Source organism: Montipora capricornis, chromosome 9 (genome assembly GCF_036669925.1).
Source record: "Montipora capricornis isolate CH-2021 chromosome 9, ASM3666992v2, whole genome shotgun sequence".
Taxonomy (NCBI): Eukaryota; Metazoa; Cnidaria; class Anthozoa; order Scleractinia; family Acroporidae; genus Montipora; species Montipora capricornis.
The window spans coordinates 1,411,007-1,431,006 of record NC_090891.1 but is presented as its reverse complement, the minus strand read 5'-3'; the positions used below and the strand labels follow the sequence as shown (position 1 = coordinate 1,431,006).

At 38.7% G+C, this 20,000-nt stretch overlaps 1 protein-coding gene across 1 annotated transcript in view; it reads right to left on the bottom strand.

Annotated features, from left to right (window-relative positions):
• Nucleotides 1-1,549: 1,549 nt before the first annotated feature.
• Nucleotides 1,550-20,000, bottom strand: part of LOC138016404 (uncharacterized) — a 290,788-nt gene continuing 272,337 nt past the window's right edge. Inside the window, exons 6-7 of the mRNA XM_068863547.1 lie at nucleotides 2,492-3,063; nucleotides 1,550-1,738 (exon numbers count right to left, since the gene is read on the bottom strand). Of these exons, the coding sequence (XP_068719648.1) occupies nucleotides 1,550-1,738; nucleotides 2,492-3,063 (761 nt within the window). The remainder of the gene's footprint in view (nucleotides 1,739-2,491; nucleotides 3,064-20,000) is intronic.

Sequence of the window (20,000 nt, the reverse complement as noted above, 5' to 3'; positions counted from 1 at the left end):
GATAAAGGTTAGAATTATTTTCAGCTTAGGGTAAATGCAGCAGTTAATCTTTACTTAAAGAGTAGCATTTGGGGGACACTTTGTGACATTTTTTGTCTGTATTCCGTGACATGAGTGATGTTGAAGTTGGGCAGAAGAGAAAGGGGACACTTCGTGACGCTTATTGAAATCCGCGAGCATCTAATTATGTGCATTTCTGGACATATCCAATTCCCGTTTTAAAATTAAAATAAAAGAAGCTTTGCATATCAAATGACACAAAGCTACTCTTAACCAACGACTACAACATCTTGGCCTATCTCTTTCAGTTTACTCTCGTTGGTTATTCAGTTTTAACTTACAACGAACTTTTACTTTTTGGTCTTTTTTCATTTTTAACGGCTTTGTCGCGACGATAGTATCTACTGAAGTATCTTAGCTGATCCATTTAATTTGTTTTTGTAAGTCTGGGAATAATGCATCAATTCATCCATTGTATTTTTCTTATAAAAAGGTTTAAATTCAAATTGTAAAATACATCACAACTGAACATGAAATGTTGTTTTATTTGTTCAAGTTAATGGAAATAAATAATACTTCTAAATTTGAAGTTTATTTTTTCTGGGATTTTTTCCTAAAATTTGTCCTGCTATAAGAAGGTAGCTTATATATGGGATACTTTGGTGTCTTTTGCAGTTTGCGACAATTTGTTTTAGTGATTTTCCACTGCTGTCTTAGTTTCAAATGTTTGGAAAAAAAAAATTCTAGTGGCTCATGAATTGATAACTTCCTCAGCTTGGTCGTTCCCCATATATAAACGATACGATTGAGAAGAATTTTGTATGGCGTAGCGATTTCTAGTAGGCCACTCTTTCCTTTGTTTGGTAGTTGAACCCTCTATTTTACCTTCAATAACTTACGTACATTATTTGTCATCTAATTACTATGCTATGTTTTATTTTTATCTGTATTTTCATGGTTTGGATAATATGATTTAAGGAATACGACGTTCTTGACGCAGAGCGTCATTTTGCGCAGGCGCAGGTGGATCGCATTTCTCTTTTGCTTAAAAACAAGAGAGGAGAAAGATCCTCCAAAAATTGTCACAGTCAAAAAATCACATGGTTCTCTGCTCGTTGGCATGTTCTAGCCTTATTTGCGGCGCTCGAAATTGCCAGAGACTCTGAGATGAAAGGAGCCCTCAACCAAATACGACTGAATTAGTTAACAAGGAGTTTATTACCCAGGTAAAAAAAAAAATAAAACAACAACAACAACAACAACAACAATCTTGATATCATTTCATAGTACTCCGGAATTAATATCATGCAAAACGATTATGTCGCTTAAAGTTATTCTTGCAATATTCAAACACACCAATGCCAGGAAATTTTGCAATTTAGAGCGCATCGCGAACGAAAACGGCACTTAAAAAATGAACGTCTTAATTGAGTGACAAAGGTGAAGCACAATTTTTGTTCCAACTCATCATATTTGTGTTTTTCCAAGCGTTACACTCGATTTCTTGCTTAAACTCCTCAAAAGTAGATGGTTTATCGTACTTGAGACGTCATCCTGGTCCGTTAGTCAGCTGATCCTCATTTAATTGCGGGAATCTTGACTCGCTCATTGCATCAGTCTTGAGGTGATCTATGTCAGCATACACTGTCGGAAGGTTTGCTCTAGTGATTTTTCCGTCACTCTTTTCTGTAGAATGGCTTAGATCCGCGTATAAAAGACCATGGTATGGGGCAGGCATCTTTAAGGAAAACATTAGATAACGTCATCATAAGAGTCAGCTCAGATGTGCTGGCAGAGATGACTTTTCGTTTGCAGATTTAACATTGAAACGAAACTGGAGTCCAAAAGATGTTAAGAGTGGGAGGTGGGGGCGGTTAACTTTGAGAGCTGTTTTTGTCCAAAGAAGGGAACTAAGAAACCTTAAAGGACTTAGCCGCCATCGTAACTTTTACCTGCAAATGACTAAACGTTCGTTAAAGTCTTCTGAGTTAAGGGTTTGAAATCTAAAAATAATTTATTTTGTTCGTAATTTATTTATAGCCCAGAACTTATAGACTAAAAAGCGGCAAGGGTTATTTAGTGCACTCGTGAAACCCATCTTTGCATGTTGTTGCCGGTTTGGAGAAGCACTTCTGACCACCTCTTGTTTAGAATACTTAGAATACAAGAACTTTGCAGCAAAGAAAGAAACTATAGTGATTACGCCGCCCCTTCCTACTCCAAACATCCTCTCGGCTCGCCTCGCTTCGCTTGCCAATTTTTTTTTCGTCATTTTACTGCTCTCTCAATAACCCCTACTGCGGAGCGTGGTCCCAGGCTACTGCACCTCCATTCCAAGGAACATTAAATAGTACAATAGGCTATGTCAAAATCGTTTAAACTCTATGAAATTGAAAGATAACTTCCAGTGGGAAGGAGGAGGTAAACTTCATCGAATCCCAGTCAAGTATATGATCATTTTTAACTAAGTACCTTGCAACTAGACAATTACCTGAGGAGGTTGTCGTTTCTTTACTGTCTTGTCGACGACTGCATACAGGTAGTCTTTGCACTCATTTGCTTTGGCTGCTTCGCTTTGGGTCACATCATTTTCAAGTCCAAGCGAAGAAAGATCCACACTGGTGTTATAGTTCCCTCCGTTGTCCGTTGGACATGTATTCCCATCTTGCATCACAGGGCCTTTATGAAACGTCACTTTGCCTTGTTTGTTATCAATGTTAACAACTGCGTAAACATGCTGCCTTTCCTGCCCAATTTTTGTATATCCACTTAAGACGTCACCTTTTTTTGAAGTTCCAGCTGGTGTGGATTCGTCGAAGGGAACAAGGTACCCATCATTCGATTGTGCATGGATGAGTGCTTTTTGTTCCTGGACTAATGACTTTCTACAACGTGATTTTCTTTCGACCTTAATATTTGCGTTAATATTCTGTTGTTTAATTTCATCTATATCTTCGTATTCGTCCATTTTCTCTTCTGGGGGTGGGCAAACAACACGCTCTCTCAGTTGGGTGCAGTTGTTCAGTTGTTGATCTTCTGGTCGTCGACTTTTCGAGTTCGAGGCTTAAAGAGGAAAGAAAATAGCTAATTATGTTTGTTACTAATTAAGAGTGGTCACCAAGTTAGATCTTTGAGAAGACTGAAACAAGAGAATTTTTATGGAATTAAGTTGCTATACTTATTTTTGTATATAGAGCCAGCAAGGCAGACCTTAAGAAGATAGTTTATTTAATGTGGAGTTTACGCTTAGCTTAGTCAGTTACCTTACAGGTAATCCACGATCCTAACATATTCTAAAAATTAAAAGACAAATAGAAACTGAGAACTTAAAGTAAAAACGATAACAAAGACAAAACAAAGGGCAGCAGTTACCACAAAATCAGCAGTTACCATAAAACTTGTGCGATCGAACTGCATTTTCTTTTTCATCTCATTTGTGCCCACTTTAGTTCTATAATATCGTTTTCTAGCTCGTTCCATTTGTTAGCAGCATAATATCTCTACGATTTTAGACCTTATTTAGTCGTGTTACTTTTACGCAAAGAAAGAAGATTATACTTGGATGAGCGTAAAGTGATTAGATCCTTACTCTCAGGTGGATATTTATACGATTTGCTATTCATTTTTTATTGTCAATAGCACGTCTTGAATTATTTGAGTTTCCGTGGTCGGAAGTTTTATTCTTTGCAAGAGATCTTGATAAGATGTACTTTCTCGATTTTAGCAGTAACTGTTTCTTTTACCGAAGTGGTGCCAGACTTGATTGCAAAAGTTAAAATACGGCAGTATAAATGCGTGATAGAGCGATACCTTGTTATTATACATGGCAAAATGATCTTCAATCTGTTCAGAGCACATATCTAAGATTTGCTTTGCGACAAAGACTTGAAATATAATCGTCAAATTTCAACTTTGAAATGATATATTAAATGGATCATATATGAACCGCGGATATGAAATCAAGTGAAGCTATTGTATGATCCTCACAGTCATGAACGCAATTTTTGCAGTTGCGTAAGGAAGCCTAAAAATTTCAGGACTTCAACTGGGTTTGAACCCGTGACCTCGCGACACCGGTGCGACGCTCCAACAACTGAGCTATGAAGCCACTGACGTTGAGAGCTGGTCATTTGTGGGTTCTAATGTTCCTGTGAGAAATGAACCAACAATGAAATGATATGAAATCAAATGGAAATGGATCGTATATGAACTGCGAATATGAAATTAAGTGAAGCCATGATCCTCGCAGTTATCATAGCCTCACTTGATTTCATATCCGCAGTTCATATATGATCCATTTCATATATCATTTCATCGTTGATTCATTCCTCACGGGAACATTGGAACCCACAAATGATCAGCTTCCAACGTCAGTGGCTTCATAGCTCAGTTGGTTAGAGCGTCGCACCGGTATCGCCAGGTCACGGGTTCAAACCCCGTTGAAGTCCTGAATTTTTCAGGCTTCCTCGCAATTCCAAAAGGATCATAGCTTTACTTAAATTTCAACTTGTTATCCAGCACAACCCCCAAGAGGTTAGTCTCATCAGTGCTTTTAATGGCAATACCAGGAAAGTAAAAGTGCAGATTATCTTCCGCTTTGCCTGGCATTTTTCTGGATTAGGGTTCATACCATTTTGAATAAAGGTATTACAGGGGGAGTTAATGGACATCTAAGTTAGTCAAGTGAACATCAATTCCCTTTTAAAAAAGATTCGTGTTGGGCTGCATCACATAATTGCAATTGGTTGAGTAGACAATTTGAGCACCACTAACCAGAGAACTCCTTACGTATAGCTATTTTAACATATTAATTATTTTTAATCACGGGTCAGTAGTTTAAGTAGAAGTTTATGATTTTTTTTGCTTCTATGCGCTAAATCCGTTGAATGTTATGAAGTTCAAAAAGCGAAATAAAGACTGTTGTCTAATTTGATTACAGATTTTGTGACATGCGTGACAGATATAGTTGGCCTCGGCAAGAGTGTCCGTACTCTTTCTTGCTGTCTTCACCGTTCTTAGACAACATTATTCGGCTTTTTTCTAGTGCTCGTGCTTGCTCTTTCTTGCTCTGCCCTTTATTATAATTTCGTCCTTTTATTCGGGCTCTTTCTTGCTCTCTCTCTCTCGTAAGTTATTTTTCACTGATATTTCGCCTGTTTTTTCATGCATGCTCACTCGCTTTCTTTCCCGTTGAGCATTGCGTACTCGTCGCCTTGTTACTATTTCTTATTAATCCATCTCTTCTCTATCTCTTCTTTCCAAAAAGAAAAAAAAACAGAAAACCGCTGGTTTCAGCAGTGCGACCTTACATGAAAAGTTGAAAATACGGATAGACGGTCGAACGATAACGTCTTAACTAAAATCAAAATTTCTCGTGTCGATTAGTTACCATATTTTTGGCTATGGTGCTAAGTTTTGCAACGTTTGACTTTACAATTCTGTATATGTCAAAGTAAAGAGGTTTCTTTCCCTAATAAAACTAAAAATGCTTTTGAATGCAATTTTGAAGAATATTAGTTGAAAGTAAAAAATGCTCTTAAGATGGCTGATACCCTCGCCTGCATCAAATTGTGCAAAGTCAAAGTAATGCAATTTCTAAACAATGTACCCTGTATTGAATGACCTTTTCATAGTAAGCCTGTGCACAAGTTTAGTTGGTTATCGCTTCTCCGTAGTAGAGATGAGACGAACAGTAATGCGTCTGTCACTCAGGTTGTCTAAGTTGCAGATTATCGAAAAAAACAATCGATCTCGGCGGTTCCTCGGAGGCCTTGGATAAAATTTCATGGAAGCCACCTTCTTTCCCGAGCAGGCCTCTTTAATTAAACACCAAACGTTTTTACCTTTCACTCGAAGCTGGTGCATGCAGAAGAACCAAAGAATAACCCAAATCACCAATATAATCAGAGCAAGTATAGATACGGCAATAATAATTAGCCGTGAGTTGCCATCTGAAGTGTCCTTGACATTTTCACCGGGGTTTTCACGGTGTGTCGCTAGGAAAGAAATCAAAATGATTACACAGTATTTTTTTATATATAGGGATTGTTGATGTATTCAAGGCAATGAAGGGGGACTTCACATGGGCACAGTAGGAGACCAATTGCACTTGGGTCTCTTTCACAAGCTGATTGGATTTACCCAAGGGTGTGTTTGGTCAAAAGAAAAGCGTTTTTAACACCTCGTCTAGATATTCGAAGGCCGTATATGTTTATTTGGTGAATACATCACTATCCATCGGTTTCGATCTCTGCGAAGACTATAGTATACGTATTTTCTAGCGTAACTGTGAATACGAATCAAAGCACAGCCAAGTTAAGGAATGTAGGAGAGCGATGGCCAACTTTTTTACCTCGCCGAGCAATTTTATATTCTGGATAGTGGCCTGTTCACTGGGTAAAGTCATCCTGCCTATGAACTAATGGGGCCTGGATTTCTAATTCTTTAATTTCTTCATTAAGGTGATTCCCTAGTATTGCACTGCGCATCCTGTTCTGCGCATAACACAGCGTAAGCCCCGTTCGTATTCAGGCATGGCTAAGAGGCTTTATGGTCAAATTTCATGGCTCTTTGTCTCACAAGTCTCAAGGGATATTCTAAACAAAAAAATGTTTAAATTAAACCATAAAGACTCGTACCCATGTGTAAATATTGATATATCGAACGTGGCCAAAAACATTTCAAAATGGCGACCTTTCGCGAGGGAAAGCTCGCTATAAAGAAGAATGGCCGTTTTCAGAGCACAGCAGTAAAGAGCAAAACAAGAAACTTTTTCAACTCTCACAAAACAAAAAGTCGAGTGATAGCCTTGATGATGCTAGAGAACATTTAAGTCCGACAGTGAAAGTGAAACCGCGCTATCGGGGAGACGTGTTGTCGAGGGGTCGAGCTTGATTTGCTTTCTGTTTTCTCCTAAACGAGGTTGGTGACCTATCTTTTTTTTGTCATAATTTTATTCTCTTACTGATCTTCTTTGCGCTGTAAAAAAATTACAAAAAATTTACGTCAGAAAAAAAAGTTACAGGAAAGATAATATTCGTAGCCATCACTCGTGGACACAAAATTGTCTCCTCGAGATCACGCACCCGAAGAACATTTGTAGTCAGTGCCTTTTCAAGACTTGTGCCTGTGCCATAAAACAAACATTAAATTATTCCTTTTGAGCAACACAATTCACCTGTTTTGTTATTTCAAGAATTACGTCAAAGCTGTGCTTCCTGTTCCTGCAAAACGTAGCCTGAACCGATGGAATAAACTTGTCCTTGATAGATGAAGGCGAAATGCTTAAATGAGTAACTTGAGCAAGTTATGTCTCTCAAACGAGCTTGGTGACCTACTTTTTTGATTGCACATTTCGAGTCACCATAATATAGGGAACAATCGAGAAAAGTTTTAAAAAAATCTTACGACAACTTCTGTTACTAAGGAATCACCTTAAATCAAACAAAGAGCGGATTGGACTATTACCATTATTAACGGGATAGCGCCTCAGGCGCGTGACTTCGTAGAACCTGCAGACCAGCCGGACACACGGTCCAATTAAGAGCCTTGATAAACGATCTACCTATGCAGGAATTCTTGTAGCTCAATTAGTGTAGCATCCGACCTCTGTTTACGGAGCTTTCCAAGCGACTCTAATGTACCGTTGTTCTTAATTATTGGCCTTGAAAGAATTAAAATCCTCGAGAAAAAGAAAGTGTCCTTCCTAATGTTTCGGATCATAACCTGGCAGAAGAAAACAATGCTACCCTCCCTCCGTTTGTAGCTTAGCTTTGACCCGTCATTGTTTTGAGCGGATATATAAACACTCTACGCTATCCAAAAGGTCTTGTGTTATGCTTTAATAGTTGCTGTTTTTTTCTCAGGTTTTATCCCATGGATATAACAGGAAAGACGAACCGATACTGGAGACAAAGCAAGAGCTTTGAACATGACAAACGGGAGTTTATTTTTGCTCATTGGGGGTTTTTATAGTTCTTTGCGGGAGACAACTTATTCGATTCGGACGTCATCATCATCACCATCATCATCATCTCTTTTATTAACCCTCGTATTTTAGAGTAGCTTGATGTAGCTAGTAGCTCCGAGCATTTACCCTCCCAACCATGATAAAGCACAGAGGACAGACCACAACAACAAGAAATCATACCCTACTCTTTGCGAATAGTGCGTTGGTTCTTTTACGTCCCACAGGGTTATGAACATTGAAGGGTCGTGAGAGGGAGCCTGCGGCATATCCTCCTTATTCAACAAGACTAGCTATATATAGTTTGTAATCATTTTCAGGTGTCTTTACAAAGGCAGCTCCTCAGTTATTTAAAGACCCTGACTGTTGGCTTAGACGAAGTCGAACTCACGACCTCCCGCAGTTGTGATCGCTGACTCTATGCTGCCAGGTTTGACGAAGTTCTTAAAATGACGTTTACTCTAGTAACATAATTGTTTTCCGCTTACCTGCACCATGTCGACGTGGAGTAGTAATTGGTGAAACCGATGAAATGGAGGAAGCTGGTAACGTTTGAATTGTGGTTAACTTGGTTGATTGCTTGTCATCTGCAGTCACTGGCACAGTTTGCAATTTAAGCTCGCTTTGTTTCGAGACTTGTATATTGCGAAAGAAATTCACGAACGGAGTTAAACAATGTGAAGAAAACTGGAAAGTTCGTCCGGACGCATAATGCGTCCTGTGCCCGTCTTTATATTAGACGAATTTAACAGACGCAGAAAAAATGTTCGCCCAACTTTGTCCCAGACGAATTATGCGTCCCTAGTATAAAAACGGCCAATATATATAAAAACATGGGATAAAAACGTTCTCGTAACGTTCTGTCCGACATTTCATCAGATGATACTTTCTCTTAAAGACGTTCGCGTCAATTGCTTCTGCGCATCCTTACTGCGCACGCAAATGCACACGCACGTCATACACGAGCGCGCGCGCTAAGTAATAAAATGAGAACTGATAGGGCAAAAGGCCATTGCTATAGCTTTGCCTGGATTTAACGGTCTTGGACGTTCAGTGACCCCTATTTTTCTTTCCAGAAACGGATTTTATTTACAATTATCTCCACGTTGTCCAAAACTGAACAAATACTCAATGTCGGACGTTAAAAAAATTTCAAGATTTCTGCTCTAGGGACATCAAATCCTGCCATCTCGTGGCTGCAAGGCGCGTGAAACTGTTGTCGCTAAATGCGAACTTGATCTTTAAGGGAACCTCACCAGTTGACTAAATTCACTTAATTAGTCCACTTAAACAATATTTGGCAGAGAAGATTTCACTTCAAAGATTTAATTGCAATATATTTGGGTTTACAGACACTGGCCTTATTCGATAGCGAATCCCGATTTTGTCACATTTTGGGTGTTTTTCCGGACATGTTCTCTCCAAAACGAGGTCGGTGACCCCCCATTTTTTTTACATTTCTGACATAACTAACTCATCATCTTATAGTGGAAAAAGTTTCGGAAGAAAATCAATGTTGAAAAAATTTCGCGCGAACGTCCTTAAGTCTTAAGTTATAGCTTTTTTGATGTCATATTAAATTAAATGCAATTAAATTTGATAACAATATATAACCAACATTATCATACAATAGGATGCAGGATGGCTGTGAAGGGAAACCGAATTTCTGTATTAGGACTAACCTCCTCTCCTTACAACGCCGTAAAATATGATACACCAATGGACGAAACACCATTAACATCCATTTACAAAGAAATGCCCACAACTTATCATTTAATTCATTAGCCAATGGCAGAAGCACATGACCTTGAATCGTGTAACTTGCAACTGTTTTGCTTGGAACAAAGCTGGGAATTTTTGGACACCAATTTTATGCCCAAATATGGACAAAATAAGATCAAAGCTGTATGCGCTGGAAAATGCACGAGCTACTTGACATCCAAATAAGGAAAATTTTAAAGTAAAAAAAACCCAGCGCTGAACGAGAGTTAAACGCTTCAAGATCACGAGTTTCTGTCAATGGTAAGCGATTGTTATGGAGCGATATTTTGTGAAAAGAACTCCGTCGATTTTCCGTGGAGGGATGTTTTATGGAACAAAGAAAAGGCGATTTTTTTCTTTGAGAAACGCTTTTGCGAATCGCTAGAACAACTGCAGAAATCAAAACCGCAAATTGAAAGGTTTAGTACCACAGGGTATCAGGAATCGACTTTGACCGTAAAAATGTCGTTGCTTTCAACTTACTTTCACCATGTGGTTTTGTGGTGGTCATCTCTGACTCTGTGGCACCGGAATTGACTGGTGATGTTTGGACTGAAGTAGTCTGGGTTGATTGCTTGTTATGTGGCGTGACTCCCCCTTCTTTTTATTTGTAAAACAGTATTGGAATGAGAGAATGAAAAACAAAACAAAACAAATCAAAACAAAAACAACAATAGGAGAGGAATATCAACCTGGAGGAACGAATTATGAGGTTGCGATAAATTCGACTTTTTCCGCGCCTGATAGGTGATGCAGTGTTCAACTTGAGCAAGTGCTATCCCAGACTAATTCAAACCCGTAATTAACGCGCATATCTAAGAAGCATACACGTTTAAGAGCGACTTTTTCAGGTGACCGAGTCAAAGGTGGCACATGATCGAAAAAAATACTACCCTTACATCTTGTTCATAGATACTCCATGGTAAGTCAATAAACGTGGTATAATAATTTTGGAAAATTTACGAAATCCGTGACGGCCGCCCACGGAAGGAAACTGACCAAAATTAGTGCGGAAAGTAAGGGTACAACAACTTTGCTTTTCAAAAGCACGAAAGGATCTTAGCTCTTTACAAGATTGTATATTTACGAAGGAGGAATTGACACATAACTGAAAAACAGCATCATTAGCTTCATTTTATTAATTTGTCTGAGGCCTTTGACACCGTAGATCCTAGTATGTTACTTGAAAAACTTCAGCATTATGGTGTTCGAAGCTGTGCACTAAATTGGTTTTCGAGTTATCTGAATAATAGGAAGCAGCTTGTTGAATTTAATGGTCAATGCTCATCTCATATAGAAGATACGATGTGGAGTACCACAAGGTTCTATATTGAGACCTCTGCTATTCCTTATTTATATAAACGACTTGTGTAAACTGAAAACCTTAATTTCAAGAGATTCTGAGTTATTCCGGATATTGGCCAAGTTCGTTTTTTGCGTGTTTTATGGACGGAAACGAAGTTGTTTATCTGAGAAATGTTTTTTTGCTAATCGCTAAAACAACTGCAGAAATCAAACCCGCAATTTTAAAGGTTTAGTGCCACAAGGTATCAGGAATCACGATGTCGTTGCTTTCAAGATACCTTCACCATGCGGTTTTGTGGTGGTGATCTCTGACTCTGTTGCACCGGAGGTCAAGATGGCTGGATATTGCCCAAGTTCTTTTTTTTGCCTGTTTATGGACGGAGACGAAGTCGAGGTCAATGGTCAATAAAGGATTTATTATATGAAATAAAACACCAAAAAATGATCTTTGATCTTACGAGACAAAGCCAGAAATCCCGAGCGGGCAAGATACTTTCATCTTGCCCGCTCGGGTTGCCAATCACAGCGTGGGATTTGGTTCATCCTGCCAGCTCACGGAGCTAGTCATATAATTAAGTACTTTCTCTTAGACTTCCTCTAAGACTTTCGAAAAGGCTGGTAAGACTGAAACGGGTCTGTAATATGAAAAGACATTATTTTCCCCTGATTGATACAAAGGTATGACTCCAGCAATTTTTAGTTTATCTGGAACACTACCTGATCTAATTGATAAATTAATGAAATTTGCCACAGGATGACTAATTAGATTAATAGTTTGTTTTACAATCTTCATCGAAATGTTATCATATCCTGCAGCTGCTTCAGAACGAAGAATCTTAATTAAGGCCTGTTGAAACGGGAAATGTTTGGCGACCAAACAACATCAAACATTGTTTGGTGACCAAACATTTTACAGTTTGGCCACCTTGTTTGGTGTTGTTTGATCGTGTTTGATCAAATTTGAAGGCCATCAAACATTCAATCGAACACCTTAAAACATTTATTTTGTCCTTTGATGGGCTTTGTTCGTTTGGACAGCCGTATCGAACAGCGCGTGAATGCGTACCTCGATTGCTCAGCCATAGTTCTTTGCTTTTTGAGTTTGATTTGAGTTAGATCAAACATTTTTAACCCTTTGTCCACTCACTTCAACATCAGCATGTTTGGTCACCATACAGTGTTTGATATTGCTTGGTCGTTTTACATTGGACAGGCCCTGATAGATATCAATAACGTCTTGTTCGTACGTTGGCCTCCTCCAAAAATACAGAATTCACCATCTTCTACTACTTGTAAGTCTCTTCATTCTCAGGGCTAGGGTTACTCAGAAAACGCTAATATAATATATTTTTCTTCCTTACAGATTTCGACAGACCGCTTGAAAACCATTGCTTATGAAGATTATACTTTACTGCTTTAACTTTTTTTTTTGTGGAAAAACACCTATTATAAGTTGAAATATATTTTTCTATGAACTTTTCGTAGACATCTAAAGGGTGTTCAGATCCTAAAGTATCTCCCCAATCAATTTCTCCCAATTCCTCTCTAAATCTGGCCAAATTTGCTGCATTTTTTCATGGTAAGTGATGTATTTAGTATCATCACTCCTTTGAAAGTTCCCATTAATGAGCAAAAAAAAAGGTTAATGGAAGGAAATATCAAATGAAAAAGGGCCACTAATGGCACGAGCAAATAGATTGTTGGTAGAAATATTATCAATCATAGAAGCATTGTGCGCAGTAATTCTGGTGGGACGTGTAATCAATGGAAAACAGATCCTTTGCATACAATAAATCTAAGAATTGGCTAATTGCATAATAAGAGGAAGTGGTGTTCTTTTCAAGGATACAAAAATTTGTCTAGGGCTTTTGAATACGAATACTCATAAGAAATAGCTCACTCCTTTTCTTCAATTTCATGATCAAGGAAATCAACACATTTAAACAATCGTAACTAATCAAATTACGCTGTCTCGTTATATTAAAGCCAAAGTTGCACCTGAGAGCTATAATAGACAGGAAGTTGATGAAGGTTTGGCTTTTATCCAGCCGTTGGCAATATCCGGAACGGATAGGATCGGACCGGACCGTACCGGATCGGGTCGGATTGGATCGGATCGTACCGGATCGGATCGGATCGGATCGGAAACCAGTGAAAGTTGCTTCCCACCTTCGCGGGTGTCCTTCGAGAAAAATCTCGTACGCACGTTAGTTTCAATAAAATCCTAGCAAACTATACATCAGAAGAAAGCTTAGTGAATGTAGTTTAGGCGAGTTTTCCTTTTATCTAGTGTCAGGATCGGAGCCGGTAAGATGTGAAACTATCAAGAGTTTTTCTACTGAATTTATCGGGTAGCGGATGCTGCAGCACGAGCAAAACGACTGCATAGTGTTATTCACAAGCCATGAATCAACGAAAGTGTGACAGGCTTGTTCGATTGGTTGTCTAGGTATGGAGTAGCTAAAAATTTGGGAGACGTGTGGTGTAAATGGACGCCACGGGAAAATATTTTAAATATCGGAATTTCCCCTACACACTTTTGTTGATTGATGACTTGTAAATAACATTGTGCAGTCATTTTTCTCGTGCTGTGGCATCCAATACTCAATAAATTCAATAGAAAACTCTTGGTGGTTTCACATCTTACCGGATCCGATTCTGACACTTACTAAAAGGAAATCTCGCTTAAACTACAGTTACTAAGCGCTCTTATGATGTATAGTTTGTTAGGATTTCATTGAAACTGGCGCGCTCACGAACGTTTTCCCGAAGGACACCCACGAAGGTGGGAAGTAACCTTAACTGGTGACCCAGGGATTTCATTTGTCTACTTTTAGCGGGAAGTTTGTTATTGAGCTGGTCCGAGTTTTGTCGATCCCATCCGATCCGATCCGATCCGATCCGGTCCGGTTTGATCCGATCCGATCCTGGTTTTTGCTAACGTCCATTTCATCCGTACTTTCGCTACAAACGACCGTCTTCACATGGGACCACATTGACAATTTAAGTAACCAATAACATTACCGTGCGGCTTCCCGACGGAACATCACATTTCTTGACAGTTGCTTTACATAAGAAAAAAATCTTTTTAAGATTATTTCACTGGCTGAAGAAGTAAGCTTTGTACGGCCTCTGCCTTCGTTCATTAATATGTCACGCAACTTGTACATGCCTAAAGAAACACTCGCTTACTAATATTTCACGCGAACTAAGGAGGCCAGGGGGTTTTTGGTGGGGGTCATTTTCTAGGGGGCCTGTTAGCCATTTTCATAGGTTGACTCAATGCTCATGAGCAGCTCATGTAATACCGAAGATCAGTAGCAGTCACCTACGGGAAAGCAAGCGCTACCTCAAGAGCGACTATAGCAATAATTATCTATCAGCATTTGCATTAAGGACAAAGCGAGTGGGAATACCAGCTGCCTTATTTTGAAATCTCTTTTCGCTATATCCGAATTGACGATGTAACACGATTCTGATCTTTTTTTCATAGCTAAATACTTAAGTCGCTTACTGTTTATCATATCCCCTTGAATTTTAAAGGTTCACGATAAAAAAATTGCAATAAAATATTAAACAAGGTAGTAAAAAAAAAAAAATAAATAAAAGGTAAAAAAGTTTAAAATGCGATGTTTCGACTTAAATTAAGTGATTATCAAGCAATGAAAATAAAAATGAACTCGAATATATAATGAAACTAAAGCATGAAGTTGTACTGTTGACCCTAGAGATGACAATCAAGTGAAAAGCTTAGCTCGAATGGAGTTCTCTTGAGTAGTGAGTGAAGGCTTAAGTTCCTTAATGAAAAACATTTTATACAGAAGACGATCAAAGTACCAGTACTTTAAAATTGAAACATAGCTGGCAGCCAAAGTGACAACTTTACAAAAATTATATGGATTGGTTGAAATACAGGATGCATTGTCACTATTTTGAGACTCATTCTACGGATTCCACTTTATTTGAAATCTCTATCTGAAGCATTTTTTTGTGCCTTCGAATTAATAATACAGGTACAGGTTCTTCGCTCTGTTAACCAGGATTCATGTCAGGTGAAACTCTTAGAGAAACTAGATGAGTCGTCAGTATTGTTAGTGCAAGACTGGGCGATAGAATATTAGTCACGAAAGTACAGAGAAAGCCAATTTATGAAACTGGCTGGTTTGGTAAACCCCTTGGCACGTGATGGTAGCAACGAGGCTTGAGAGTGAGGAGATACAGATGCTCACCATTGTGCACTTATTTCAAACATGCAGCCAGGATAGCTGTGCAGTGCTTGCAGTCATGGCATATGTTGTAAGACAACTGAAGATCACAATGCCGGAGCTTAAGTCGGTGTACTATCGCCAGGACAACACCGGCTGCTACCACTGTGGTGGAATTATAGTGTGTGCAAGGTCGTGCAAGAGTCATTGCCAAGCAGTCTGGTGTCGCCATAAGGCGTCTTGGTTTTTTAGACCCCCAAGGGGGAAAGGGTTCTTGTGATAGAAAAGCTGTCACAATAAAATCACATATGAGGATTCATCTCAACTCAACTCCTACTCAGATGAAAGACGCAATTCTATCTCCTGGCGGAGTCTTCAATGTAATGTAACCCTGTGTGAATCAATCGGGGCCCCCAAAATGCCATCCTTGAAAGTCGAAGGAGTCAGTCTGCTTAACAATATCAAATATGAAGATGATGTATTTCGTGTAAGGAGGGCGTAGAATATTGGCTCTGGTAAAGTAATGAAGTTGAAGTGTCCATCTTTGTCGGAATTACCGACTATTACAGCTACCGAAACACATGTCAGCGCCTTCACTTCGATGAAGTCAACTAGAACAAACGTACAAGAACAAGTTAGTGGTGATCAAGTGGACCAGAACACCGCCACTGAAAAGAACCTCACAGGCTAACAAGAAGCAGTCTTTGCCTGCCCTGAGGTGGGTTGCATGCGAGCAATCCTACGACATTCCTCGATGAAGTGACACTTAGATTGTGGCAAACACGATAGAGCACTAGAGCGCGAGACTTTGATGGACAGAGCTGCTACTGCTTACGCATAAAGGCGAGAGGGTCAGACCACTTCAGTACCAGAGATCATGTCAAACACACGACCTGACTCTTCACGTGCGAAATTACCGAATGGTTAGGCTTTGACGTAGAGATAATGATAATGATAATGATACGTTTTCTACTTAGCTCCCCGTACAATTTAAGTTATGAAAAAATGCAGGTAATCATAAGGTACAAATTGAAAAAATGCAGGTAATCATAAGGTACAAATTACAGCAATAATTAAAGGACTATGAGAAAAAAAAATTACAGCAATAGTTAGATGACTTGTTAATTTACAAACTTGGCTAAGTGGAAGATTAGTTCCGTTTTTGTTCTGACAGGAGGTAAGAGATTCAAATATTTGTTCATTTGGCCTGTAGGGCTGACTTCCAAAAGAGCCAGATTTGAGATTTGCTGTGCAGTAGTTTTAGTTGTGCACCTGTGGCATTTATGACCAGTAGCTGTGTTAGATATTTTACCAAAGCCAAAAGAAGGTGTATACACAGGTTTAAGGTGCCCCTTTCAGTCACGCTAAAAGTACAAGAAATCAGTTAGCAATAATTAAGATAGAAAACAGTACCGTGGACGAAATTGGCGTTATAATTAGCAGTGGTAACCCAATACCTCAATTGTACAAATTGTAAATCCAAAAGAGTCCTACATGTTTGTTGTTTCTTTAGAAAAATTGTATAAGAGGAACTCATTTTAGAATGTTCTTCAAAACAAACCTCTGAAAAAGAGGGCAGTGGTCATTATGAAGGAAAAAGTGTTAGACCGCATTATTCATCTTAAATAGGTTGCCCGACGCATGCAGTTGGTAGTTCAACTACCAACTGCATACATTTGAGTGACATTGAACACATCTTTGTTTGACCTTCAGCTCGGCTTGTTGTAAAATACCCAAAGCAACGCAATATACACAACACAATATGCCCAATATTTAACAATTATCCTGCGAAATCGCGAGGAATATCACTTGATACTTAACCGACGAGGCCGTAGGCCGAGTTGGCTAAAATCAGGCGATATTCTGCAAGATTGAGCAGGATAATTGCTTTACTATTCAACACATTGATGACAAAGCACAATTTTCTACGTTTGTTGGGAAAAACAAAAAAGCTGGAAAAACTGCATTTTTCTCCGCGAAACACAATTTACGTACATCGCAGAATATACATTGAGTACGCACGACCAATATGGAGTGCGCTATGACCATATTTGGACATTGTCACAATGTGTTGAATATACACAATATTCGCCGATGTCAATCTGTAAAATACGCAATATACGCAATATGTGCAAAACGGTTTATTTTTTTTAGTTATGAGCAGTTAATATGCAAAATGTCAAACAGCGCATGCTCACTGTTCCCACGAGGTTTTTTTCTGTAAACACCTACAAAATGGATTTGTTTCGTGGTAAGCGTTTCTAACATCAATCGCCTTTCATTTCAGACCATCCTCTGTTATTTGCCGCTGAGCATTTACACAAATGTTACCATGATGGTTTACATTTAAGGTCAACATTTTCGTAAGTATGTTGATTACATCCTAGAGCAATATTTTACATTGATGTTGCGTCCAGTGTCTTTGTATTATATATATATATATATATATATATATATATATATATATATATATATATATATATATATATTTAAAGTTAAAAGAGTCAGAGAACGGACAACTTTTGGTGGAAGCTAAAAAGTAAAATATATTAAAAACGTTTCGGTCTTAGACCTTCATCAGTTTACAGCATGTGGATAATAATTAGGTTTAAGAGCTTATATATGGTTTACAAGGAATTTTCGGGATGTTACAAAACTTAACAACAATACAAGTAAAAAATCATTACGAACAAAACAAAACAAAAGAAGTAATTCTATTCCGAAAGGTACAATGTAATAACAGCGAGAACTAAAACTATCATTAAAGTAAAGAATTCATGTGCTACATTGAGTTGTAAAGTTATATGGTTCGTTAAGCTTGCAGATTATTACGACTCAAGTGGTCGGTTGGTTGTAGGTGATTCTGTTCCTGGAGTAGAATTCTTTCCTTTTATTAAGGCCAAAAGGTGCTAATGAGAAAAGTTGCGCACTCCAGTACGCTTCCTTCGTAATCAAAAGTTTATCTAAAATCTCAGTGCAGTTGGTAGCAGACACCTGATCGATACACTGGAAAGAAAAGTCGTTAAGGGCGTGCGGACTATTGTTATAATGTACCGCGACCTCACAGGTTTTCTTGTTCGTTACCATTGATGATTTATGATTACGGAATCTAACTTTGAATTGTGTTGCCGTTGAACCAACATATTGCAAGCGACATTTGTTGCAGGATGCAAGATAAATTACATTTTTAGAATCACACGACAGTCTTGGTTTAATAAAGTATTTTCTATTGGTTTGGAAACTCTGAAAAAAAATTGATTCTATCAAAAAGTTTTTGCAAAGATCACATCTGCTACGTTTGCATTTAATGCAACCACCTGTTTCAATGGTTTCTTGTTCTACCCTCGTTCTGTATTTCGATGGCGCCAAAATTTCTTTCAAGTTTTTTGTTCTACGAAACGAGGGAATAATTGAATTAGATGGAAAAAATTCTCTTAATTTGGGATTAGATTGTAACAGGTGCAAATGCTTCCTAATGACGTACCCTATGTTAGGTAGGTGAGGATTGAAGGTCATCACTAACAAAACCAGTTTTCTGTTCTCCCTGGTTCGGGGCAAAAGCAGATGATCTCTAGGAATGGCCGAGGCTTTAAGGAATTGCCTCTTAACGAGTGTTTTCGGGTAACCTTGATTAACAAGGTACCTTTCATATTCCAGCATTCGCGTCTCTAAAAAATTCTGATTTGAGCAATTCCTACGTAATCTCAAGGCCACTCCGTATGGAATCGCTTTGAATACATGTTTGGGGTGAGCACTAGTGGGTGGCAAGTACAGATGACTGTCTGTAGGTTTAGAGTAAATGTCTGTTCTAATTAAGCCTTCAATTAGATACTATTTGACGTCTAGCATATTAAGGTAGATATCAGAAGAAACTAATTCAAACTTGATGGTAGGGTAAAGAGAGTTTATGAATCCTGTGAAGTTTTCTAGAGCCCAGGGACCTTGCTGCCATAGATAAAAAATGTCATCCCGACATCTCCACCATAAAGCTGGTTTTAGGGGGCTGCAAAATTTTGCTTTGTGATCTAGTTCGCCCATGGCTAGATCAGCATAGCTGCATGCGTTCTTTGGGCCCATTGCTGTGCCATGAATTTGCAAAAAGAAATCCCCCTTAAAAACCGAGTGATTACATTTCAGGCAGATTTCAACTGCTTCGAGGATGCATTTGGTTCATGGTATTGTTTTTGTCTCTGGCATCAAGGGCCTTTTCAACTGCTGTAAGACCTAAATTATTATCTATGTTGGGGAACATTGAGACAACGTCCCAAGAGACCAACAAGGTGCCTTTAGGGAAAGTACCATTTTTGTTGAGCTCTTTAATTCTATTTAGCAGATCAGTGGTGTCTTTAATGAACGATGGCAATCTCCGCGCTAATGGTTGTAAATAAAATTCTGTGAATTGCTAAAGGATCCTTTTGGAACGCCACTATCTCCGTTGGCTCAGACAGCCCAAAGAAGTCTGTATATATATATAAGCAGTGTACGGTTGGTTGATCTAACGATGAACTCCCAGTAAGAGGATCCACAGGATACAATGTCTCGACGCGAATTTGTAGTTAAGTGAACGTAAGGAAAAGCGACGAAGAGACAAACTCTTGACTGTTCTGGGCGAAGTTTACTACGACGTTTCGGCCGTTCGGCCTTCTTCAGGTTAAAAATTGTAAATAGTTTTTTAGTTTTTAATTTTTAACCTGAAGAAGGCCGAACGGCCGAAACGTCGTAGTAAACTTCGCCCAGAACAGTCAAGAGTTTGTCTCTTCGTC